We start from the raw sequence: 27,359 nt of genomic DNA, 5'->3' as shown, positions 1-27,359 counted from the left end.
GTAAACGAATATCATCGTTTATTTAATTATATCACAAAAATTTAATATGTTCTGGATCGTTTGATCTAAATCTGACATTGCATGAAAACGTCAAATAAAAATGTGCACGTATTAATAATTTGCGACAGTTTGCAGAAAACGCGAGTTGATCGAATCAAATGAAAATGCTGCAATAAATAGTCCGATACCATGTATGAAATATTTAAGCTTTTTTTATGAGTCTAGACGTTTTTTGAATGTCTGCATCTGAAATGTGATTAGTTAAATAAAAACAGTAAATATTGGAAGACAATATCGCTCTTTCAATAATTCATTCAGAAAAGCATGCAAAATCTGATTGAACGCGTATTTAATTTAAAATTACCCTAAATTTAATTCACTTGGATATAAATATAATTGAATTTTTTATTTGCGCAAAATTTTAAATTGAATAATGTTATTCACAGCCTGATTTAAATTTTTTACACATCATTGCATTTGTCTACAAATCTAACAGCGATTGTTCCAACATTTTAATATCAATTAATTATTTGTTAATTTATATTTCATCATACACACAATTATAAATAATAGATTACAACTATATACCCTCACTGAATTTTCTGGTGCCGAGGGCACATTTTACAATATTCATTTAAAAAATAATATAAAAAAAATTTACGACGTGCAATCGAATACGACATGGCTGAATGATGCTTTTTTTTCAGCATTAATTACTTACATTACCCGTTTATGAATAGCTCTTTGATATTTGCGATTTTAATTTTGACCTGAGAAGGTACGTACTAGATTTTGTTTGATTGTTTTAGTTCTATGTACATTACCATTAAGTGTGTTCACTGTGATTTGTGTGCTTTGCTGGGAGGTGCTTTCTTGTGTCGTGTGAAAGTAATTCTTAAATACATATGTAAGAATTGTTTTAGCATATAGTTGTTTGACTGTCAAAAGTTGTAATGTGTTGAATATTTCGTTTATTGGAGTCCGTCTCGGAACTTTAAGTATTGTTTTCAGTATTGATTTTAGGAAAATAATTACACTTTTTAATAATGCATTAGTCGTATCTCACCAACCAATAATCCCAAACTGTTGAATAAACTATATAAAAATGAGTTAACACGTCATAAATTCATTTAAAAATCAACATATCGCACATTGACCCGAATATATATATATATATATATATATATATATATATATATATATATATATATATATATATATATATATATATATAATATATATACATATTTGAAATAGGGATAATTCCGCTAAGACAGTAATATTGGCATTATAAATTGTCACTATTTGGGTAATAGATAAGGCGGCAGGGACATATTTCCTCACGGTAACATACCGCCTACTATTAAGCTGAGGCGGTGAAATTGTGATTGTCACATTTATCTACCTAATTCGTTCAATAAATAAGAAGCTTACATCCTGTCACTTCTATTCTGTAAACAGTTTTAATCCTCACCCATTATTATATCACGATCTTATGTTCAAATATTCCCAAATCTTTTCCGAGATCCTCCCTAGGATGCTAAGACTTCCATCTTTCCTTCTAATAATAATAATATTGTATTGTGTCGTACTCATACAGGAAAAAGTGACCAAGTACATTTTTTTACAAAAATGTGATTATTGACTATTTGATATCTTACTAGCTTAAATTCCTTTAATATTGCCCTGAAAAAATCACAAATTATTTTAAACTTGAAAGTATAATATATTGAATTGTTAAAAGTGACTTACTGCATTGATGTTTATTTTCTTGCCAAGCAAAAGTGACTTAAATGGCCCTCCTAAACATTTTACGTTTTGTTAGTTGGTCACTTTCTCGACTACGACTAAGACAACGATATATATATATATTGTATATATATATATATATATATATATATATATATATATATATATATATATATATATATATATATATATATATATATATATATATATATATATATATATATATATATATATATATATATATATATATATATATATATATATATATATATATATATATATATATATACATAAACATATATGATTAATGTTCAAATGGTGATATAAGCAAAAAATGTAAATCAGAGATAAGCGTTATCGATGAAATCAAGTATGTATGAAAACACGTGTCACAATAGATTTTCACCACTTTGCAGTCGAATTTTGGCGAGATAATTCGTTGGGAAGGAAATCTCGTCTTAGTCAATAAAACAAATTAATATATTTGGCTCGGCCGAATCAATACCGACAAGTGTGAATTTGATTTGCCCGAGCAGCACTCGGACCCATCAATTCAATACAAACTCCTTGCCCAATTCACGCTTGGTCTAAATGAGAAAATGGTTTGAGAAATAAGGTTTTAAATAAAGATGATAAATGAGAAAGTAATAAGTAAAATATATTTCTCGAATGATTTTTGCAGATAATTTTTGGCACATTTTACAAACTTAATAAAATTAAACAACTTTCTTTTAACCACTTTTTAATTTTTTTATTATTAGTACACTTTAACCAACCGGTTTCGACAAGAATTTGTCATCATTAGGGTTTATTAAATTCTAAAACATTAAAATACAAAAAAAAATACTCATAGTTAATTACATTCCCGTACTAATGTAATTAACTATGAGTATTTTTATATATTTTTTAAAATTTTAATGTATTAGAATTTAATAAACCCTTATGATGAAAAGGTTCTTGTTGAAACCGTTTGGTTAAAGTTTACAAAATAAAAATAAAAATAAATACTCATAGTTAATAATATTCCCGTACTAACGTAATTAACTTTGAGTATTTTTATGTTTTTTTTAGTAATTTAATGTTTTAGAATTTAATAAACCCTGATGATGAAAAGGTTCTTGTCGAAACCGTTTGGATAAAGTTTACTTTTAGTAAAAAAAGTTTAAAGTAAAATATAATTTTAATTTAAACTGAAAATTCAGTTTTTTTATTATTAGATTAAAACCAATATTTTTAGCTTTTCCACTTTTTTATTTGACCAGCGACCGGGTTTCGTCGTTACCGACATCATCAGACTGGTCTGATGATGTCGGTAACGACGAAACCCGGTCGCTGGTCAAATAAAAAAGTGGAAAAGCTAAAAATATTGGTTTTAATCTAATAATAAATTAAAAATGCAATTCCATCACGAAGTGTCAGTGGATAATATAAATCTATTGAAAATTCAGTGTTGGGAAGAATAAATAATAAAAAAGGTCAATTCTGTTAATACCGATTTACGTACACGAATCCCTTTTATTTATTTGTTTGTTTAAACAATTAATTAGGCAATCATGTTTGTGAATGTTGGCAGTAAGTGTTAAGAGTTGAGTAGCACCTTTTCATCACTCTTAACCCCTTCGGGAATAAGGCACTGATTTCAAATGTGACAGTTACTAAGAGCCGAATTACGTCACATTTAATACTATAATACACGACAGGACGAGGCTCTGGGGATTAACCCTTTCAGGCCCGTACACCAGAGAAATCATAATGTGTCGTGAGTGTGAGGGAGAGAGAGAGGATAGAGGGAGAGAGATACAAATGATACAGCTATATATGACGCGATGTCAACATCAAACACTAGAGAGAAAATAATTGTTTTTTTTAAATTGTTAAACAAAAATAAAATAAAAAACATAAAATCATTTACATAAATAAAACATCACATAAAATAACCAAAAAATTCCCTTATAATATAAAACCAGCACTTTACACACAAATTAATTTAACTAAAATTTAAAAATACAAAGTATCCTGAAAATATATTAAACAACAGTTGTATATAATATTTAAATTAGTAATGTATAAATTAAACTGCGACTGTGGAAGTTTGTATATTGGTATGACTTCCAGTAAATTCAAAACAAGAATCAGGGATCATGAATTATATTTGAGAAATAATAATTTTTCGTAATTCGCTAACCATTTAGTACATAATGATCACAAATTTAACCACAGTAACGTAGGAATCCTAAAAAAATTAATACAAAAAGCCATAAACTGCAATATTTTGAAACCATAGAAATGCATAAAAATATAAATAACAAAAAACCCATAATTAACAATATCATAATGAATAAAGCCTCCTTCCTATTGTCTATGTTCCCACTGATAAGAAATAAAAATGAAAATAAAAATTAAATTTATAAATAAAAATTAGAAACAGCTATTACCCCTTTTCAACCTTCGACGTCCCAAGGACCCAAATCTGAAATTTAGAATTAGCCTTGCATACGGTTTTTGAAAATGATGCGGAATGCATCGAAACACGTGTCACAGTAGATTTTAAGAAATAGTGGTATTTACTAAGTAAAACATTAATTAAAAATACATAAAATTAATGTCAATAATTCACCAGAAGTACAGAATCCCTTAATTTTATTTGCATTATTTTCTTAGGATTGTATTGAATTATTTAACTTCTTCGCAGGTTACAATCAATGATGGTTGGTTTGCTTCTCTTAGGGTTCAATCTCTAACCTATCTATCCTCCGCTTGTCTCAAAGAACTGTCCATGCTTGTTCTCTGGGCTGATGGGTAAATATAATGGAAGCCTTAATCCAGAAAATGAATTATATATTTCATATTTTATATTTCGTCCTGTGTAAGTTTTATTTTATTTAAAAAAAAAAACTTTTTTATTTGTGTTTCAGTCTCTTTAACCTTAATCTCAAAATGAGTCATGGAAATTACTCGTTAGAAATATTGTGACGTATGTAATATATTTTAAAATAAATAAAAATATTATCTACTTTTATAAAAAAAAAACATAACATTTTGTTATTGTAAGAAATATGATAGTTAATTGGAAATATTTACTTCCTCATTTCAAATTGTTGTAATCTGTTGGCATGAGTGATTGATAGATCATATTATTTTTTGACATCTCATAAAGATGAAGAAGAATATAGAAATCTGGGCATTTACTGGGCTGACGACCGTCATAGGCTGGTTTAAGTGATCACTTTACACACGTGTAACATTCATCAATTCTACCAATTATTGACAACCACACTACTCAAATTCTTGGAAGTTCTATAAATATGAACCAATTTTGAAACATTGTTTTTGAATTACTAGAACTCACTAGAGACATCTATTGGTGAGATGACAAGAAGCTTTATATTGAGCCTATGACGGTCGTTAGCCCACGTAAATGCCCAAAATTCCATATTCTTCTTCATCTTTGATGAGATGTCACAAAATAATGTGATAAATATCTCTAACTGTAATTGGAGATATTATTTTTAATATAAGCTTAATAATCAAAATGAAAATGGTATTTTCTGGCGTTTCTCATGTGTGTGATTAAAATCCAGGATTCGAACGTCACATACTATAAGAGTTTCTGCTTAGTAAAAAGCTTTTTTACATCTCACCAATAGATGTCTCTAGTAAAGTTCTAGTGATTCAAGAACAAGGTTCTAAATTGGTTCATATATATAGAACTTCCAAAAATTTGAGTAGTGTGGTTGTCAATAATGGGTAGAATTGGTGAATGTTACATGTGTGTAAAGTGATCACTTAAACCAGCCTATGACGGTCGTCAGCCCCGTAAATGCCCAGACTTCCATATTCTTCTTCTTCTTTGATGAGATGTCAAAAAAGAATGTGATAAATAACTCCTATTATTGGAGATAATCCAGATTTGTAAACAAGTATTTGGACACACTCAAAATGTTGTAAGCTTAATAGATCATTCATTAAAATTATGTTTCACATTAGTTGTGAGCAGTGAGCATCATGAGGGAGGTTTGTTACCTTTTCATATGCGTCTAACCCTCTATTTAGAGATTTGCAAAAAATAACACGGGTTTGCAAAAGCAACATGCCAAACGAGAACCCGTCTCAATTTCAATATTTGGCGCAGTGTTCTCAGTACAAATCCACAGGATTATCCTATCAGGCCTTAGAGAACAAGAAATACGTTTGCTAAAAAAAAATATAAAAATAGATTCATAATATAATAGTGTTTTAAAAAAAAATGGTAATAATATTTTAATATCATTTCATTTTAACCATTTGTTTATTCTGAAGAACAGCTTATTTTTTCAATACAACGTTGTATTAAGCAAAAAATTCAATTATTCCAAATATTTATTTATTTATTTTTCAAAACATATTACATACATAAGTCATATATAATATATAATATTCCCGATGAGTAATTTCTATTTCTCATTTTGGGACATGGAATTAAGGTTAACAAGACTGAAACACAAATAAAAAAGTTACAAAAAAGATTTTTTTAAATAACGAAATCTTATACATTGCAAATATAAAACAATAAATAGGTTTAATGAATAGGCATAAGAAGCATATTTAAAAGAAATAAATGAGAAAAACATAAGGTAAGAAGCATATTTAAAATAAACAAATGAGAAAAAAATAGAAAATATGACAAATGAGAAAATGAAAAAAAACATAAAAACAATGTAACAAAATATGACTAATCACTACATCTTTCCATAAAGTATTTTTTCAGATCATTTGTTTTGGACCCCCGAATGGGTTCTATTTTATATATGTCAGGCAGCTGGTTAATTTGGGTATAGGCAACAAATTTAAAGAACCTTAATCTAAATTTAGTTGTGTTTATCGGCTCCACATGTATTTTGTTATTTCCTCGTGTATTATGATTATGAATTTCTTTGTTAAAAATCGGTATGGTGTTGCTTTGAGTCGTTTTAAACATTATTACCTGGGTTTAAAAAGAATAAGGTTGCGGGCTATCGATTATCCCGCCATAAGTTCACATATGTCATGGTAATGACATCGCATAAACATCTCATAAGAATGATTATTTTTTATTTGAATAAGTGCTTTATAAATCTCCACACGTAATAAAAAATCATGTTAACCTACGCCTACTATATAAAATATGAGATTATTATTCAAGGAAGAGCCTTAAATATAGGTACTAAGGGAAAGGTAATATGATAAAGGAGTGTTTTATCATAAAGTTCTCGTAGGTATTCCGATAATGCCGGGAGACAAGGCCACTCGTGAAAATAATATACTTGATACGAAACCTAATTACGTCTACAAATTTTGAAATACGTATTTTTTGAAGGAGTTCCTTTGAAATCTAAGAAAAAGTCATTTGGAGCTTCGAAAAGTTTCCATGGCTCGAAAAACGAAACAATTTCATTTCGACACTTCGCTTAGAAAGTTAGCTAGTAAATTATTCAAAAAACTTTTCGAAATTCACATTTTTTGTCATTGGTTCTACGTGTAATACTATATAGTAGTTTAATAAAGTTAATAAAACTTTTCGTAGATCGAGTCCATATTCAATTTTAAACTCTTTTATATATATCCTTCTCTTATCCAGCCAGAATTCAGTAAGTGCAAAAACGTAGTTTTATATTTGTGCTTTTGTGTAAGTAATGGCAAATAAATGTCTAAAGACTAAAATCATTACTATTTTCATTTTAAACATAGTTTTACATTCGTGTTTTTATTAAAGTAAAGGGAAATAAATTTCCCATAAGTTTCAGTAGTTATAATTGTTTCTTCAAACGAAGTTTTGTGTTTGTGTTTTTACTAAAGTAATGGAAAATAATTTTTTCATAACTATTTTCAGTTAATAATTTAAAAAAAGTGTAATTCAAAATTACGTCTAAAGAAACACCATTAGAGTCCGAAAATCATGAAATGGGAAAAAGTGATCATATTTTAGAGAATATTAATGAGATACCCCTGTTTTTAATCAAAGCAATTTAAAATGACCATAGATATAAAGTCGTCAGAAATAAAACTGTGCTAATTGAATTTGCGCCTGTATATTTTTTTTTAGGCAATCAGCGTATCTCTAATGAACTCTGCAAAGCGTAGAATATACATTTAGGCGTTCGTTGTAAGATATTTTGTTTAAACTAACTAACTAACCATCACGCCCTTCTCCGCAGGGGTAGGCAGAGGGAATGGATCGCCGCACCTATCTGGTTTTGTAAGCAATCTTCTTCTTTTCCACATTCATCCATCTCCTTAAATATGACTGACCATGTTAAATATGAACTGACCATGACCAAGTGTGAAGAAATTGAAATACTTGATCATGTCAACTTTTCTTCGGTCTTCCTCTGCTTTTATTTCCAACAACATTATTTGTCTCACAAATTTGTTCACTAAAATCATTCTTTACCTCTTCTACATTCATGCATCTCCTCATACACACTCGCCGATTGTTTCGACTCCCGACCTGATTTTTTATTTTATTTAAATATTCGAATATATGATTTTTATTCCTTAGAATATAATAAGTAATAATTTTATTTTTAAAAGACGTATCGTTTAAAACAAATAATTTTGGTACATTGCTTAAATCCATATTAGCGTATTGAGTAAAAGATTTTTCAGAACTCCGGGGAGTGGTTGAAATGAAGCCTACATAATTTACAATAAGAGCCTTTTTACAAAATCTGAAGTCGAATATTTGAAGGTAAACCAAAGCGTTTTTCGATATCTCAAGAGGTCCACCAGTTTTTTGTGTATTTCTTTGGCAACGACTTTACGTTCTACTTATTTAAAAGATGTCTTAATTTAAAGTATTAAAATAAGCGTAAAAAATCGGGTAATATTAATTCTTAAAATACCTTAAAAACCTTTAAAATACCTCAAGATCATTTCTGGAGATTTCTCGCTTGAAGGAATGCTTTCAACTCAATAAGTCCGAGTTTAAAGAGTCGTTTTTTTTCAACTTAATTATTAGTTTCGTTACCGCGACATTCTACTTCAACATGTTTTTTTTTTCTTCGTTCTAGCTAGCTAATATTGAATTTTAGACGTTTAATGTGTATAACGAATAAGGATTATAAAAGATCAAAAAAGATCTTTAATATTAGTTGAATATTTATTTTTTAAGAAGAGAAATATTTGGGTTTTTATTATTTACAAAAATACTTAAATTTCATACTTTTTCTGTGAGCCTAAACGGCTCATTATTAGAAATAGGTATCACATTGTGGTAGAGTGGGTTCGAACCGAGAAACTCTGACTCAAGAGTCCCTGACAATAACCACGGGACCACAACCTGGCGCAAATGGCAAAGAAGTTCATGAGAAGTTTATTTGAAGATTTTTTTTGTATGGGCTTTTTTGCTGTAGGAACACATAATCCGAGCAGTCTTTTGATTGATTGATATATTGACTGAGCATTTTTGGTATTGAAGATTGTAAGTCAGTTTTGTTTTTGTAAAATCCCATAAAGCATTAAAATTAATAATAGGATGAGGAATCATTTTTTTAATTTGCGAGAGAAGTACCTACGTATGTGTATTAATTTTTTGCAGTAGACAATGTGAAAACATATTTTCTTCATTATATTTTTGACATCATCTTAGGCTGGTTTAAGTGATCGCTTTACATAGTGTAACATTCACCAATTCTACCCATGATTGAAAACCACACTGGTAAAATTCTTGAAACTTCTAGATGTATTGTTCAAACTCGAAACACAGTGCTCGACTTCAATAGAAACATCTATGGTGGGATGAGGGAAGCTTTTTATCGAGCAGAAACTCTTTAATTTGTATGTGAGGCTGAATTAAAATCCTGGGTTAAATTCACATACTTAGGAAACGCAAGAAAATATCATTTTCATTTTTTAAATTTAATTTGACCAAATAATTTATTTACAACATTTTGAGTATGTCCATTTTCTGTTTGTAAAAACATAGGAATATGAGTATTCACATACATCCAGTGCTTCTATGATCAAAGTACCTTCAAAGGTCATTTCTCAAGTACAAGTAAATCGAAATGCCTCAGTGCACAAGAAAAATGACGTAAAGGCCCACGTAATTTTGTTCATGCTTGATGACTCTAACGTTTGGAAAATCGGTTCTCCAAAGGTATTTCGCATCTTAGAATTTATCAAACATAAAATTGCTCCATTGGAGCAAGACGTCACAAAAGGTATAGTTAGACAAATAAGTATAATTTTTTTTTTATTTACAGCATTTTGAGTGCATCCAAATACTTGTTCACAAACCTAGATTATCTCCATATAAAAAATCATTCCTTTATCTTAAAGGAGTGATTTTTCATAATATTTTGGACATCTCATCGAAGATGAAGAAGAATATAACGCATCTCATTGTGTAATCATAATCCAGGATTCAATGTTTATGCTCAATAAAAAGCTTCTTTTCATCTCACCAATACGTCTCTAGTGAAGTTCTAGAACAGTGTTTCGAAATTGGTTTATATATATAGAATTTCCGAGGATTTGAGTAGTATGGTTATCAATAATGGGTAGAATTAGTGAATGTTACACATGTGGAAAGCGTCTGTAAATGCCCAGACTTCCATATTCTTTTGCACACTTTACGATATGTCAAAAAATAATATAAATTCATTAATATTATTTTTTGAAACTCTTTCAGTATGTGTGGTCCTAATCCTGGATTATAATCACACACATGAGAACGTCGGAAAATATAATTTTCACTTTTATCATTTCAGCTTATAATTTGACTAGATAATTTATTTACAACATATTGAGTGTGTAAGTATTTGGACACACTCAAAATTTTGTATATAAATTCTTTATGACAACGGAAATTGGTAACAGATTAAACAGCATATAAATAACGGTATGGCAGGGATTATGACCTGTCGTAGGATGATTAAGCGATCATTAACAGAACATTCGTCATTCTACCCATGATTGACAACCACACTAATCAAATTTTTAGAATTCATGCAGATTTCATATTTGTAATGTCACTACATGTTTGAATTCGACACAGCATCTATTGTTAGTTTGAGAACGCTTTTATTTAAATGTATGCAAGATCTTAACCGGACTTATCCATAAATAACTCCAGTGCAGAAAACCAAAATTGTGAACAAATATTTGGACACCCAAAATGTTGTGAATTTGTTTAATTCGAAACTGATCGACTTATTAATTAAGATAATGAAAATACCAATAAAATTATTTAAAAAAAAGAATAACTGATAAATGTAAAAAAGGTAAATGTTAAAAACACATCATACAAACACACATACTATTTTATTTATTGTTTCGGAATTAACTTTGTGGTAAGACATGTTACAATGATTAAAGAAAACACTTGTTTTTTATCACTTGAGTTTTATTATAGACTACATGTTTCAGAAGTTAAACTTCCATCATTCAGGTCTGTATAATAACTACAATAGTTATTATACAGACCTGAATGATGGAAGTTTAACTTCTGAAACATGTAGTCTATAATAAAACTCAAGTGGTAAAAAACAAGTGTTTTCTTTAATCATTGTAACACACATACTAATTGAAAATAAATTTATATTATCCAGTGACACTTCGTGATGGAATTGCATTTTTAATTAATTATTAGATTAAAACCAATATTTTTAGCTTTTCCACTTTTTTATTTGACCAGCGACCGGGTTTCGTCGTTACCGACATCATCAGACTGGTCTGATGACCAGTCTGATGATGTCGGTAACGACGAAACCCGGTCGCTGGTCAAATAAAAAAGTGGAAAAGCTAAAAATATTGGTTTTAATCTTATAATAAATTAATTGAAAATAAATCTTTCTTGAATATATTTTACAATTTGTGGGAATCGAACATGCTACGCTAGTTTCACAGTCGAGCGTCTACCCAACTACGCCACGTCGCCTGTGTAATAAACTTAATTTTCTCAGAAATACTAAATGCCCCTCTTAGTTAAGGCATTTCATTCATATTCCACTATTATTTTATGGAAACCATTATTTAGATTACGAACATTTTAAAATTTACATCTCTTTAACATCATAAAAGTTTATTTTTATTTTTAGTTTGGTTGTTTCTTTTTTCTTTCCTTAGAGATACTTTGCTTTTACGATATTTTTTGCTCGTTACAGCCAAAATCACTTTACTAAAAAGTGTAGGCATAAAAAAGATATATAGTTATTTTATTTCTTAGTTATTTTGTAAGTTACAAAAGTTTTCATTTTTGTTGACTGTACCTTACATTACATTGTAGGCAAAGCATTTGATTTCTCGAAACGTTTTTTGTTATTAAATGTGTTTTGGATTTTGAATATTGTGCCAGAAAATAATGGCTAGAAATCCAATATATCGTTTCATTCGGATCAGTTCGATCTTCTGAATGATTGTATTGAAAATGTCAATACGGATGAACATTTGGTTTGAAAAGACGAAAGAGCGCTGAATCATTTTTATCAAAACCAGATACATAGATATTATATCATTATTGGGTGTTTTTTTTCAGAGGTATACAAATTCAAATTTTCCGCAACAAATTTACGGTGGCACCCGTTATGTGGCATGTTGCGTTATCTTGTTGAAACCACAGCTCTATCACATCAATGCCATTCAACTGAGGTACGAAGAAATCAGTATTAATGTTTCTGTGGCGCTCTCCATTGACCGTAACATTTTGGGCGGCATCGTCTTTTAAAAGATATTGGCCAATGATTCCACCTGCCCATAAAGCACACCAAACAGTGACTTTTTATGTAACGGCGTCTCGACAAAGACTTCTGAGTTTTCTCCACTCCGAATTCGGCAATTCTGCTTATTGTCAAAGAAATTTAACGAGAAATGTGCCTCATCGGTGAAATGAGAGGATCAATCTGAATATTGTTTTCGGCCCATTCACCGAACCTACGACGCACATAATGGTTATTCAATCTATTCATGGTGAAATGGTAAAACGTACTGGCTATTAATCAACTGTCAACTGTCAAATTGACAGTCTGTAGAAAAAATGTTGCCAGTTTAAAATCCATATATCTATAATTTATTGATGAGTTTCATTTTCAAACGATAATTACATATTTTTTCAAAATATTTTGATCATAATAGAATGTTTGTTTACAAATTCTGGAATTGCTAAACTAAAAAAATATTTTTATGATGATTTTATAAATATTTGTTGATTTCTCCGCTTTCTTCTTCCCCTCTTTTACATTCATGGATCCCCTCGTACTAACACTCGCCAATTATTTCGACTCCTAACTTAGCTGCTTTAAAGTACATGCCTGATCATGCCAAATTTTCCTCGGTCTTCTTCTGCTTCTTTTTCCAACTACATTCTCCTCATAGATTTGGTTTACCGTCCTTTCCTCACTCATTCGTTCCACACGACTTAATTATCTTAAAACACTTTCTTTTCTTACATACATTGTTTTGCCGCATATACATCTGAGAGATTGCATTTCAACTGCAATTAATCTACTTTCATTCTTTTTTGTTTTGCCAACTTTATGCTTTGCTTCAATAAAATAGAGCTGAAATGACTTTATTGTGAAGTGCCAGTTTATTCGCTGATTTCAGTGCCCCATTCAATTTGTGTTGATGTACTGAAATTTGTGTGGGAGAATGAAATATAAACATCCGTATCAATTCTGGTCACAGGTACATAGAAGTAACCTGTAGCGATGGAAATATTTTACGTGGGCCATAAACCGACGGCAGATGTCAAGAATGAGGCCACTACTCCTAGAGCGATACGAATGGCGGCGCAGCGTTTTCAGAACGACCCGTAACGTAAAGTATAATATAGGTGGCATTATTGTTTGGGACAATCTGCTCCGTATTTCCAAAATATATTGAACAAAGGAATGTTTTTACGAGTTGAAAAAAGCTCGCCCAAACAGCACAATCTGGATTCATACAATTGTTTCTATTTACAGTCGTTGCGCATCATTCCAATATAAAGGTTGACATTTTATATGCAGATTTTAAAGAGTGTATACTCTTACATATAATTTTATTTTATTATTTTTTATTGTCTGCCTCCGTGGCGTAATGGTCTGCATGTTTAGCTACCGTGCTGGAGGTCCCGGGATCGATTTCCAGAAGGGGGTGAAGATAAATATTAGTGATTTTACACATTAATGTTTATTTAATATTACCTTGCACTAGATGCTGAAGCGCAGGAGGAGCACCTTGCCTTCATGTTATTAGTGATAAAGAGAACACTGCGTAAATACAAAGCAGTGTCTTGTGCACCATTGGGTGAGGATAAAGGTTAGGAAGAAGAAAAAGATTTTATTAGGGAACTTTGCAGAATAGTAACATCAAGTCATTCACATAAATAAGTTACACAAAATACGTACATGTACTATTCCAATTACAGTATTACACATTGGTAAATTTGTGAATGGAAGCGAAACATGGAATCGGCAAAGAAAGGATAAAAACAAAGTAAACACCGTTGAAATGAGTGAAAAATTGGTTGTATAACATAATTAAAACCTAAAATAATAAAGAGGTATGTAAAACATATTTGATAAGATTAAAAAATGTTATTTAAGGTGGTTTGGAGATGTGGAGCGAATGGTTATCTATATTATTATAGTTGTAGTATGGAGTGCATACTATATAATAGGTGTCTTAACTTGCTAGAGTCATTGGATTTTTTCCATAGAAGCCAAACTAGCAGTTCCCAACGGAGTGTTGGTACCTACACTGATGTATGGAAGCGAAACATGGAACTAGCAAAGGAAGGACGTAAGCAAAATAAAAGTTGTTGAAATGCGTTCCCTCAGACGATGTGTGGAAACATCATTGTATGACAGAATTAACTCGATTTTTTCTCGACTTTTGTCTGCTTTTATTACCATATTATAAACATTTAAAAGAAAGTAATCAAAGCAAGTATTTAATACAGTAGAAAGAAGATGTTAATAAGTCAAAGCTGAGTTAAACAGGGTTTAGAAATACTTTGATCAAAACATTTTAGTGTCATTTCAGCGAGAATAGGTTAACGTGAGGTTTTTATGCGAAGCAAAAGCACCGAAGGTAACACGTTATAGTAAAAGAACAAAAATTATTTACGTTTTTTAATGTCACTGAAATTTTATGTTGCAAAGCGGTATTCAAACATAACGTTTTTATGTTATTCACTGAAATTTAAATAACGGCTTAAAATGGGTAGATAACAAAAATTGATATATTTTTATTATGCACAGTCTCTTGTGACTAGACATTAATGCCCGTATTATTTGGTCTGGCCCTTGTAAATAAAATTAAATGTTTCCTTACTTACCTTTACCTTATTTATTTTTTTATTTTTTGACATCTCATCAAAGATGAAGAAGAATATGGAAGTCTGGGCATTTACGGGGCTGACGACCGTCATAGGCTGGTTTAAGTGATCACTTTACACACGTGTAACATTCACCAATTCTACCCATTATTGACAACCACACTACTCAAATTCTTGGAAGTTCTGTATATATGAAACTATTTAGAAACCTTGTTCTTGAATCACTAGAACTTCACTAGAGACATCTATTGGTGAGATGTAAAGAACCTTTTTACTAAGCAGAAACTCTTATATTAGTATGTGAGGTCCGAATCCTGAATTGGTGAATGTTACAACATTTTGAGTGTGTCCAAATACCTTTACCTTCATAACTTTACATATCATAATTATAGTTTTTTAACGGTTACTATTATATCGTATCAAATTACTCGTCACTTTTGCTTTTCTTTTCTTGGAGGTTTCAATCATTTTTGTATTATTTTTTTACATCTAAACATAGATGAAGAAGTATTATTCTGGATAAAAGTATGGGCATTTAATGAAAAGGATATTTTCTAGCGTTTCTCGTGCATGTGATTATAATTCAGGATTCAAACAAAATATATATAGAACTTGAGTAGAGTGGTTGTCTGTCATGAGTAGAATTGGTGAATGTTACACGTGTGTAAAGTGATCACTTAAACCAGCCTACGACTTCCCAGACTTCCATCTTCTTCTTCATCTATGTTAAGATGTCAAATTCAATATTTATTATTACCTTCTTATTATTAATAATTATTATATTTATTACCTTCTCTTCGTGTTTTAATGGTCAAGGTAACACTGAATTTATATGATGCAGTGCCCTATGCACCATTGGAGTGTGGATAATGGTTTTAAGAAGAATAAGAAGACAAATAAAAATAAATAAATTTGTGTTTAGGTTTAATTATGAAAAATCTTTAAATTATTTAAAATTGTAAGACGAAAGAGTAAATGGTTTTTTTTAGTCTTACACATCACATATCGCTTACTCCTTTCAACAACATAATTTATCAAAAAACAATATTTTTCAGGATATCGTTTTTAAAGTTTAAAAATAATATAATTTGTATTAAAAATAAAAATCAAGCCACTTATTGAACTTTTTAGCGTGCAACAGATCTTTTTAGGTAAAACCAGAATGTTTTTACTCCATTTGAAAAAATATTTAGTTTATAATAAAAAAAAATAATAAAACAATACCTTTTCTTCAAAATGCAAAAATAACACTTTCTGCCCTGTAGCGGGTAAATATTAAGTTGCCACTTAATATGCCGCTTTTGCTGGGATAAAGTACATTTTCTGGGGATTCCGAAAACTTGGCGATTTTTGATATATGACGTTGTTGAAAGGAGTGAGCGATATCTTAAAATCTGAAATACTGTTTGATATTTTTACACCGAAAACTTCAAAAATCACGAAACCTAATTAAGGCGGGAAATTTTATTTAAGTACATCCACCACAATTTCCAGCGGGCAAAATGGCGACCGTTGATTAAAAGAAAGCATTCACCATTTTATGGGTCTGTCTCGGAAAGGCAGTGAATTTATCAAGGAAAATATTAAATCAAATGGTGCCGCATAATTATTTCTACTGGCGTTATTTAATTTGAATATTGTCGGGAGGAAATGAATTCCATAAACGGGTCTCTCCGACAGAAGTATCAAATCTCGCACTTGTATTTTCAAACGCTTCATTTTATGCTAATTTTCCCCTAGCGCCAGAAATAATAATCACCCCTCACAAAACTACGGGAAAATCTTGCAGGACCGTACTTCATTCGCGTGTGATGCGCAGTCGAACCTCCAAACGGAGATTTTTGTTTAAAAAAAAAAAACTATTATTAAAAAATATTATTGAAGTATTATGTTATTTTTTTAACATCTCATCAGAGATGAGATGAATATGCAAGAATGATTGACGACCGTCATAGGCTAGTTTAAGTGATCACTTTTCACACGTGTAACATTCACCAATGTTACACATTATTGATAACCACACTACTCATCCTATATATATATATATATATATATATATATATATATATATATATATATATATATATATATATAAATATATATATATATATATATATATATATATATATATATATATATATATATATATATATATATATATATATATATATATATATATATATATATATATATATATATATATATATATATATATATATATATATATATATATATATATATATATATATATATATATATATATATATATATATATATATATATATATATATATATATATATATATATATATATATAGTATTATGATATATAGATAGTATTATGTCATAATATTCATAAATGAATACCAATTTTCTATTATTTATCAAGCAAAGAGCGTGTTTTATAATTTCTTTTACATTTCTTAAAGGTGATACAAAGTTAAAATTTTATCATTTAAGAAAAACTTTAAAATTTAATATATTAGAAGAAAATAATTTTGTATAGCGTATTTAATATTTACAACATTTTGAGTTTGTGCAAATACTTGTTCATAAAATCTGGATTATCTCCAGTAAATGCCCAGACTTCCATATTCTTCTTAATCTTTGATGAGATGAAAATAATATTTAGTATTTAGTAAAAAAATACTTCTGTAAATATTTGAGATAGTGAGAAACTTATAACCTAATAATTATCCATTAATGGATAATAACTTAAATTTCAAAGATAACATTTCTTAGCACTGAATTTTTCTGTTATGTTAAGTATTTTATACGGAAGATAAAATTGAAAGAGCAGAATTTTTGATGCTTTTAAAAGAAAATTATTTCGTCATTTCAAAAATCAAATCATTTTGATAAAAATCATAACTGCATAAAAGAATTCTTAAAACCGGAGTAATGTTGACATATATTTACAAATTGTTTATTTACATAGTCAGTGCATTAAAAAAAAGAAAACTTGATTAATTAAAATAACATATAAAAAACTTTTATGGAAATATTCTTCTAAAAAAAATTTCTAAAAAAACAATCTTCTCTTTTACAAAATGATCAAAGAAAAACTGTTGACAGTCAAATATCTCAAAAAATGCTTTCCTTGTGGTTGAAAATTCTAATGTTATTTATGAAAAAAACTTTATTCATCTCTGTTTTGAAATCTCGTTTCCCAAATTCTATAATATTGTTAGGACACACAAGTTTAAAACTTTTTCGATCTGAAAACACGATTGGGAAATTGCAAATTAAATTATTCATGTCAGCGAATTTTGATTTTTTTTTAAGTTTCGCTAAATGTTCTGGCTTCAACGTTTGAACCTAACCTTTGCTTATATAAAAATGTCAATAAATTTTACTGTTGAACCTTTAAAAAACATGTGGATTTTTTACAATATGTGCTTACATTAAATAAATTTTTAAACAAACCCAATAATTTAAAAGTGCAAAAAAAAATATTGAGACACTCCGGTTGATTTTCTATTGATTTTTTTTTCTAATTATCCTCAGTGGAAAAAAATATTATTTAATGGCATGTATATTTTCCTATATTTTGAAAAAAAAATATTACCTTTCTTCGTTTCTGTATTTTTCTAACGTGTTTATGTGACCTTAACAATATTTTGTGACAAATTTGACTACTCAATCTGACCCTGTACCCAAAGAAAAGTTAACCTTTAATTACTTTTTTTTATTTTCTCCAAAAATAAACACCGTGTCATATGCTGTCACTGCAAATAAATAATAGTAAAATAATAATTTGTAATTAAATAAATATACCTACTATTTAACTTTAACAAGCCTAGACTTTTCTCAGGATGCTGCTTTCAAATGAATGAAGTATAGTTTTATGTAATTTAATAGAATTAGTCATTTTGGACTTGCTAAGGAACTCATGTTTAAATTCAATATGGTTTGTAATTATCCGTGAAGGAATTTTCTGTAAAATAAACTTAAAGAAAATAATTTGTATTTTCTTCGAATATTCACAAAACTTAATTTAATAGTCACATAAAGAAGAACAATTAAAAAGCTTGTTACAGGTTTATTACATCGCAGTTATAAATAATGCAAAAATCAAGGGATATATTTTTTTGTTTTCATCGGCTCTTATTTCATCAATACTCTTTTTATATCGGTTATTGTAAAAGGTTTCGTTGTACACACCATATATAGTATAAAGTAAAATTGTATATAGTTTAGATTTATCGACCAAGTTTAGCAGTTATTCGAACTATAATAGATCACCCTGTAAATCTTTTGACTTCCATATTCCTCTCTATTTTTGTTAAGATATCAAAATGAAATAATAAAAACTATTTTTTTTTAGTTAAAACGTATTTTTCTGTAACAATTTTTGTATTATTAATTTTCCCTGTTTCTTTCTTTATCAAACGCTTAATTCGCCACACTACGAATGATACATCAGTTTATGTATATAAGTGGTTTCTCAACTAGAGTCGAGAGATCTATCGTTTTTAAACGAAAGAAGAAGGAAGTCTGACTTTTCCAGAGTTACGACTTGGCATTTAACTTGTGTTACGCTTCCTATTCTGCCTGTTATTGAACATCCATATTGCAAAAAAATTTGATTTTTGTTTTACACTTAAGGTTTTGCTCGCAATAATAAATTCAGTAAACGTCTGGCAGCGCTGAGAGCCAGACGTTAGTTCACGTAATTTTAGTAGAAAATGTATTGGATGTTTTTGAGAATAAATATTGAAGAATATATCTTTTTTAGCTCTTTGCCTTTCAATACTCTTTCCTTAAAAAATCACATATTTAATTTGAACTTAATTTTTCAATACAAAAACTGTGTTAAAAAAATAATTAGTTAGGATTTATCGAAAACTCGGCTTTAAACAAGCCTTTTACATTTTAAATTTTAATAAAATAAAGGTATTAGTCGTGTGATCACGCGTTAAGTGACGTAAATCTTTAATCGACCAATAGAAAAGCAAATACACGATAGGCAATTCATGAGGTATTGCACGGGAAGGTCACTGATATCCATAAATAATCATTGGGAATCTCGTTATGTTTAATGACGGCGGTAACGTTTGGTTTGGGGGTTTGGGCAGATGGGTCCCAAGCGCCGGTAATTTAGTTCAAATTATGATGATTTTAAACGGATAAGGGTGGATACAGGGGTGGAAATTTACGAAAACTGTTTTTAAAGTACATACATATACTCATATGTTGTTAAAATGTCAAACTTTATAGGCAATTGTAAATAAGTGTATTAATTCGTCTCTCTACAAACACAAGGCATTATATATATATATATATATATATATATATATATATATATATATATATATATATATATATATATATATATATATATATATATATATATATATATATACATATATATTTATAGTGTCCATTACTTAATCGACCATTTGGCTCATTTGACTGAGAATAACTAACAAAACATTCAATACAAATCAGCATTTATTATAAATATATCTGCTCCTTCTTGCCATGTATTTTTTTGAGTTAAATATGTAGCATTATTTCTCTAGAGCATTTCTTCTGCAAAAGAAAGATTTCGAGGAATATAAGAATGCCTTTTTGATGACATTGATTTTATACGCCTCGTGCTATGTTTACTCCAAAAGACATCAGTTGACATTTCCAAGCCAAATATCAAATTACCGACATACTGCGATAATAGCGTACTCAATTTTGGTGCTTAGTAGACACACACACACAAACGTGTATGTTATATTTATATCCACCTTCCTTTTATCCGCCATCGTACAAAAGTAGTTAGCGCTTTTGGCTACCATGAGAAAATATTTTGACATCTCTACATAGACGAAGAGGAACATACTTTAATTTGAAAGTTAACATTTCTTTTCGAATAACATCACAAAAATTCTGGTGATGTTAAATTGGGCGATTTGGATGTCTATGTGACTATTAGATATCGCCAAATTGTAAGGTTAAAAGCCCACAAAACATTTGAGGTAAAATGGTCATAAAATAATGAGTGTTTTCTCGATTTTTGGTGTACATCGTATTCATAATGTATCTGCGCTTTATAAAAAAAATACAACCGGAATGTGAATAGTAAAGAAGTTTGGAAATACATATTTGGTATCTCAACAAAGATGAAGAAGAATGTCGAAGTCTAGGTATTTAAAGGGCTTATGACCTTTCATAGGCTGGTCAAGTGATCACTTAACACACGTGTGACATTTACCATTATGCCCATGATTAACAACCACACTACTTAAATTTATGAAACTTATACATATTATATTATCAACAAAATAATAATAATAATAATAATAATTGTAAAACGAACTCCCTCTCTAAACACAAGTATCTATTTTATTAGAGAGGTAAAAATGTTATATTTGAAATGTATTATATATTTACCTACTATTGTATTTTGTATTATTTAAATATGTATTTTGTGAAGAAAAAACATTTTTGTTTTAAAAACTCGTGATAGTTGGATTGAGAAAGCTTTTTTTTAGTAAAAATCCTTTTATTTATCAAACCTTTTAGTGACCAACTATTTGGAAACACTCAAAATTTTACGAAGTATAAAAATTGCTGTACCTTTTGATAATTCACTTGATTCGGAAGTAATAATAATCCTGCAAAAGTCGTACGACATGGTATATGCACGTGCCCGATAGCCCTTAATGTCGTGTATTTACGAAAACTTTCTAGAGTGCTCAGAAATTCTCTGAAAGTTCAATTCAGGAAATATTTGGTTTGTATATTAAATATCGGATCGGAAAATAAATATGTGAGAGTATGTTGACCTAAACCGTCACATCTTTTTACTTATGTATAGCTTTTGATACATAATATTATGAGTACACGGCTGAAACAAATATAAGATGTATTGAACTCGAGGGTTTTTCGTTAGATAACGTCAACCCTTTACAACATTTTTATTCAAGAAGAGGAAATTATTGAAGAACAAATAGACAACAGTGATAAACATAAATCAAATTTTGACTGTGAAAGTTCATATATTGGTAAAAATCCGAGAAAAAATTCAAAACGAAAATCAGAGAACATGAATTATGTTTCTTCACCTTCAAACCCTTATCCGCAACCGATGGTGTATAGGGAACTGCATGATATAAACGCAGTGTTATCTTGATCGTTGTTAACACGTGAAACAAAGATGATCAGCCCTCCGTTTCAGGTGTTGTTTATCGCTAACCATTTAATAGATAATAATAAAGCATATAATAACAATAAGGTAGAAATCTTATAAATTATTAATACGAAAATTCATAAACTCAAACATTTTGAAGCAACAGAAATTCACAAAAAAAATTAATAATAATACACCCATAATTAACAATATAACAATCACCAAAGCCTCCCCCCGATTCCATGTTTTCACTGAAAATAAATTTAAAAAAAATCTCCTACCCCCTATTTATCCTTCAACGTCTCAAGGACACAACTCTAAAATCTAGACTTAGCTCTACATACGGTGTTCATACATCGAAACAAGCGTCTTAATAGTGGTATTTACCAAGTACAAAAGCGTTTTTGTCATTTTTTGGTATTACCTATAATGGTCAAGTGAATCCAACTATTACTTATGCAATACCGCTTATCATGCTCCTACTTAGGATCCTGCTTTTAAGTATAAGTTTTACAGCCTTTTTCTAAGTACGACTAGCTTTGCGTTTTATGTCCAAACTAAGTATAATTTTATGTAGTTTTTAAGTGAAAAATTATAGTCAAAACACTTGTATTACGTTGAACAGCGACCATTTTACTATGGACGGTGTACAGTAAAATAATACAAAAATATATATGGGTAAAATTACATAGTCAACATAAAAAAGTATAAAATAAGTATATAACTTATGTAAATCTAATTTTTATAATTTTATTTTAATGTATATATTCTGTGGAAAAAAAAAACAAATTCAATGTGGACTAGACCGTTTTGCAAAACAACCACAATTCGGTTTTCCTAAAATCAAGTACATGTTAAGAAATGATTTAATTAAATATGTGTGTTCGGACATTTGGCGCTACATGCCTTCGTGAAGGGCTAACCGAATAATAAAATATTTATTTTATGGGCTACTATAGAAAATAAAACGTAGGGCGGAGCAAAAAACCCAACTTTCTTTTCCGATATTCATTTAAGCAAGTAGGACAACAAGTATCGAACAAGTAACCTTTGTTATCGTGACGAAGGTCGGACAGGTTTATTTTATCGGGAAATATTCACCGTGACAAGTACCGCAGACTGGAAAAACGGGGTTATTTATTGCCTTTTGTTTAATTACCACTGTTTTTATCAATCGATAACTACGCCAACATTAAGAAAAATACACAAATAGGTGAATATTCTAGTTCGTTATGAGCGTAATTATTCACTAATATAACTTATAATAATAATTCCTTAATAAACATTATAATACTAATATTTATTTTGGATAATTAACATAGCGCCATTTCCGTGAAACACTACGTTCAAAATTCTCTCAACGTACCGTTTTTTTTTAAATTATTTTTTGATAAAGGCAGCGAATGATTTAAAAAAACTAAACACGATCAAGTATTTCAAATAGGTACTCAAACAGTTTTCAGGTCTAATTCTTGTAATAATTCAACAATTAACGTTTATTATTGAAATGTAAATATTTATTATTTAAATATAAATATAAACACTTAAAATTAACAAACAAATATTTTTGTAAAATATGTTTATTTATTGATTTTTCGTTTAATTTGCATAACTCCATTTTAATTTATACATTAACTGTTTAAATCAAACACTGATAAATGTGTTTTTAATCATAAAATACAATTAAGTAGTTTCTAATAATCATGTTTGATTTAAATATTTAATATACAAATATAAAATACATTGATAAAGTTTGTCAAATACCTGAAATGTTAGTATAAAAAAAAGATAAACCTTATTTGCAGAATGTCATCAATAAAGAAATAAAAATACATAAAAATACAGGATTTGCCAAATATGGTGGTAAATCCTGGATACATTGTGAATGCAGTATATAAAGTGATCACTTAATCCAGCAATGGTAAATTTTATAAATATAAAGGTCAAATCGAGTTGTATTGTTACTGAAATTGTTGATTTGGCTGGTTTCGTAATAAAATGTAAAAAGTGATGGTTAATTTGTAAGCACTTCAAATAAACTCGAAGGTAAACCATTTTATTTGACAAATCTTACTTTAGTGTTGGAAGTGCTATATAAGCCTTTCCATATAAACTCAAAAGCTACCCTTTCTACTATCTCCTACTGAATTATTCAGAACATAGAGTATGAATTATGTATTGTGTTTCCAATAAAACTTAATGTATTCGATGACGCAGTGGGACCAAAAAATGGACCCTCGACCATAAAACTCAATGGATACTATACCTGCAAATAAAAATAATTTATTTTTACTGGAATCTTTAAAATCATACAAAGTTGTATGATTTTGAAAGTGAAAAATATGAAGGGAATACTAGTATTACTCGTCATTTTAAAATTAAACACATTATTAAAAATGCATTTAAATTTAAAAGGTAAAACACCTGCAAGACCATTTTTTATATTGATGTAAACACGACTAGTTTTGAAATCATCTGCAGTTCACGAAACTCGTCGTGTTTCCATTAATAAACACAAAAGTGATCTTACTCAAAATTTGCAAGTTTTACTTTTATATTTGAATCGTTAATACGATTTTTTTCCAAAATTGTAAGTAATACCAAATCGATTTATTTTTTATGTACGACGAATGTATGTATGTCCTTTGTTATTCGAAAATATAATCGATTTGGTAATAAAAATTTCCAACACGGTAAAATAGTGGATAGGGCATTTGGCTTTCATACTGGAAGTCCTGAATTTGATTCTCAAGGAGATCAAAATAAGTGCAAGATATTTTTGATATTCATATTTTTCCAATACTGCCTGAGACTGATACCTGAAGTATAAAACTGATCACCTCGCTAACATAAGATTAACGATGGAAACACGACATTTTTTCACACACACACACAATTATAAAAACACATTTTATAAAACACATACACGTTACATCTCCTTGACCATATTTTTTAAAGAGAGAAATATTAGAATTTTTATTAAATACACATGAATTTATTTCGCTAAGGCGTCCTTTTATTGAAAATAGGAATCAAGTTATAGTTGATTGGGCTCGAAGCCAGAAACTCAGAGTCAGCGACATGCCACAAGACTAAAGCCGTATTTTCCTTAGTTGCATCCCTTGTATACGACTTAGCACAGCGACATACTCTAATATTAATTTGACCGAAAGTTTGTTAGTGTCTCGGAAAGGTTGTGTTGTATTCAACAGTTAGGTTGGGTTAGGTGAGGTTAGGTCCGTCGGGTGTTTCCTGTGTTATTATTATTCAAATTTCATTAATTACCTAGGTAATGTTTCAGCAAGTTCTGATATAACATCGTATAAATATTTCATAAGCATGTCCAGTCAACTTGTGTAACAAATGATATTTCAATGGATTCGCATTGAAATTTTGCTGGTATTTAAATACAAATTGAATTATTATTTCGAGAAATAAAAATACTTTGTGTTCTGATCCACTCACATTTTTATTAACCAACTAGTTTCGGCAACAACCTGTTGTCCTCTTCAGGGTTACATTTATTTATACATTTATTTATAAATGTAATGGAGAGGGCAACAGGTTGTTGCCGAAACTAGTTGGTTAATAAAAATGTGAGTGGATCAGAACACAAAGTATTTTTATTTCTCGAAATAATATATCAATATGATCCACAAAGTTGATGCTATCAATATTCAAAACACAAATTGAATTCATATTTAGACTTGTTTCATATCTTAATTAAGTACATTAAAAAAATCCTCTTTTGATTTTCATTTTAAATTTATTCAATAAGGCCCTATACTTATACCTACCTGAAGTACTTGTATTCTAAAATCCCGTTAATATTATAAATCCTCTTGAATCTAAAAGTCTGTTTAAAAGCTTTCAGACCGATTCTTACTCCCTGATTCTACTTTATTATCTGGTATAACACAGTCGCACTGTATCCTTTACTTAAAATCAATTAGAACACAGCTCAGTTTCGTTTCGTTTAACGAAATTTTCAACGATTATAATTGGAAATTTGAAACAACTATTGCATCTCTTTACTTTTGTTAATTAAAGAAACGGATAGTTTAACGATAGTTTCGTTTTCAAATCAATATTAGCCGGTATTAAATTTAAATTTTGCACAGATATTTTGTGGTGGAACTGCAATTTATATAATAAAAAAAAACAACTTTATATTTTTCCACGTTTATTTTATTTGACTAGTGACTGGACTAGTCAAATAAAATAAACGCGAAAAAACTGTATGGTTGTTATTTTAGATAATTGATATGTCCCTTTTAACGATTCCTGATAAAAATATATAATTTTATTCACTAAAAATGTCAATTACTCATAAAATCCAATCTTAAGATTGAGAAATTGGTATAACGATGATAGAATGGAGACATATCTAGGTTCCGTAATAAAAAAAATAACTTTTGTAGCACAGACCTTTATAATACCTCTTATTTAAGCAAGGTAAGTTAGTGTATGAACAATGATATACAATCCTAAAAAAATTAAATAAGTTGGTTCGTTTAAGTAAATGAAATAAAAAAGGAGAAAGGTTAATAAATTTTGTTTTTTTTTTCAGGTGACGTTTTCAGAATAATACGCAGACAAAGACACTTTCACCAAAATCTAAATTAATCTTTTATTGCGTAAGCAAGCTTCTAGTAGTGTTTGTGTAGAAAAAAATATTGATCTCTTTTCTATAAATAGTGTTTCAATAAGGATCTCTGAATTTATTATTCGTTGGATGTGAACCATGAATGTTGATCCAAAATCGAGTCGTTTTCCAAAGCTCGCGATGTGTTGGTTAAGTGAATTTCGATCCGAGGGCAAAGGGTTCTATGGAGTGCCGCTCAGAAGACTGTTAGTTCTGGTGTTGGTGATGCTGCTCCTCTTCAGCCTACCCTCGCCAGCCCAGGGCTGGGACTGTGTGTGTAACCCTAGAGAGTGCGAGGCTTTGGAGCCTAGCGGATGCCCAGGGTTGGGGGTTATCGTCTGGGACCCATGCAGGTAAGACATCCGTTTATTTCCTGATTTACATTTTTTATATCTTGTGCTATTATTTCGCAAATTTCTTATTGTGTTTAACTAGTGATTCTTTACTCAGAAATCACATTTAGAGTTAATTAAGCTTGTTTTATCTTTCTTTTGACGAATCGTCCATACATAAGGTTAGGTACCAGGACTCCGTTGTGTACTTAAAGTAGAGTTTGAAATA

General features: G+C 29.4%; 1 protein-coding gene across 1 annotated transcript in view; it reads left to right on the top strand.

Annotated features, from left to right (window-relative positions):
- The window catches only part of cmpy (crimpy), a 314,343-nt gene that overhangs the window by 38,900 nt on the left and 248,084 nt on the right, over positions 1-27,359 (top strand). The window contains exon 2 of the mRNA XM_088256644.1: positions 26,724-27,151. Within this exon, the coding sequence (XP_088112770.1) occupies positions 26,898-27,151 (254 nt within the window). The 5' untranslated portion in view covers positions 26,724-26,897. The remainder of the gene's footprint in view (positions 1-26,723; positions 27,152-27,359) is intronic.

Source organism: Brachycentrus maculatus, unplaced genomic scaffold, assembly GCF_059751285.1.
Source record: "Brachycentrus maculatus isolate JH-2025_06_01 unplaced genomic scaffold, ASM5975128v1 h1tg000065l, whole genome shotgun sequence".
Lineage (NCBI taxonomy): Eukaryota > Metazoa > Arthropoda > Insecta > Trichoptera > Brachycentridae > Brachycentrus > Brachycentrus maculatus.
The sequence above is the reverse complement of the archived record's forward strand: the minus strand, read 5'-3'. Positions and strand labels throughout refer to the sequence as shown.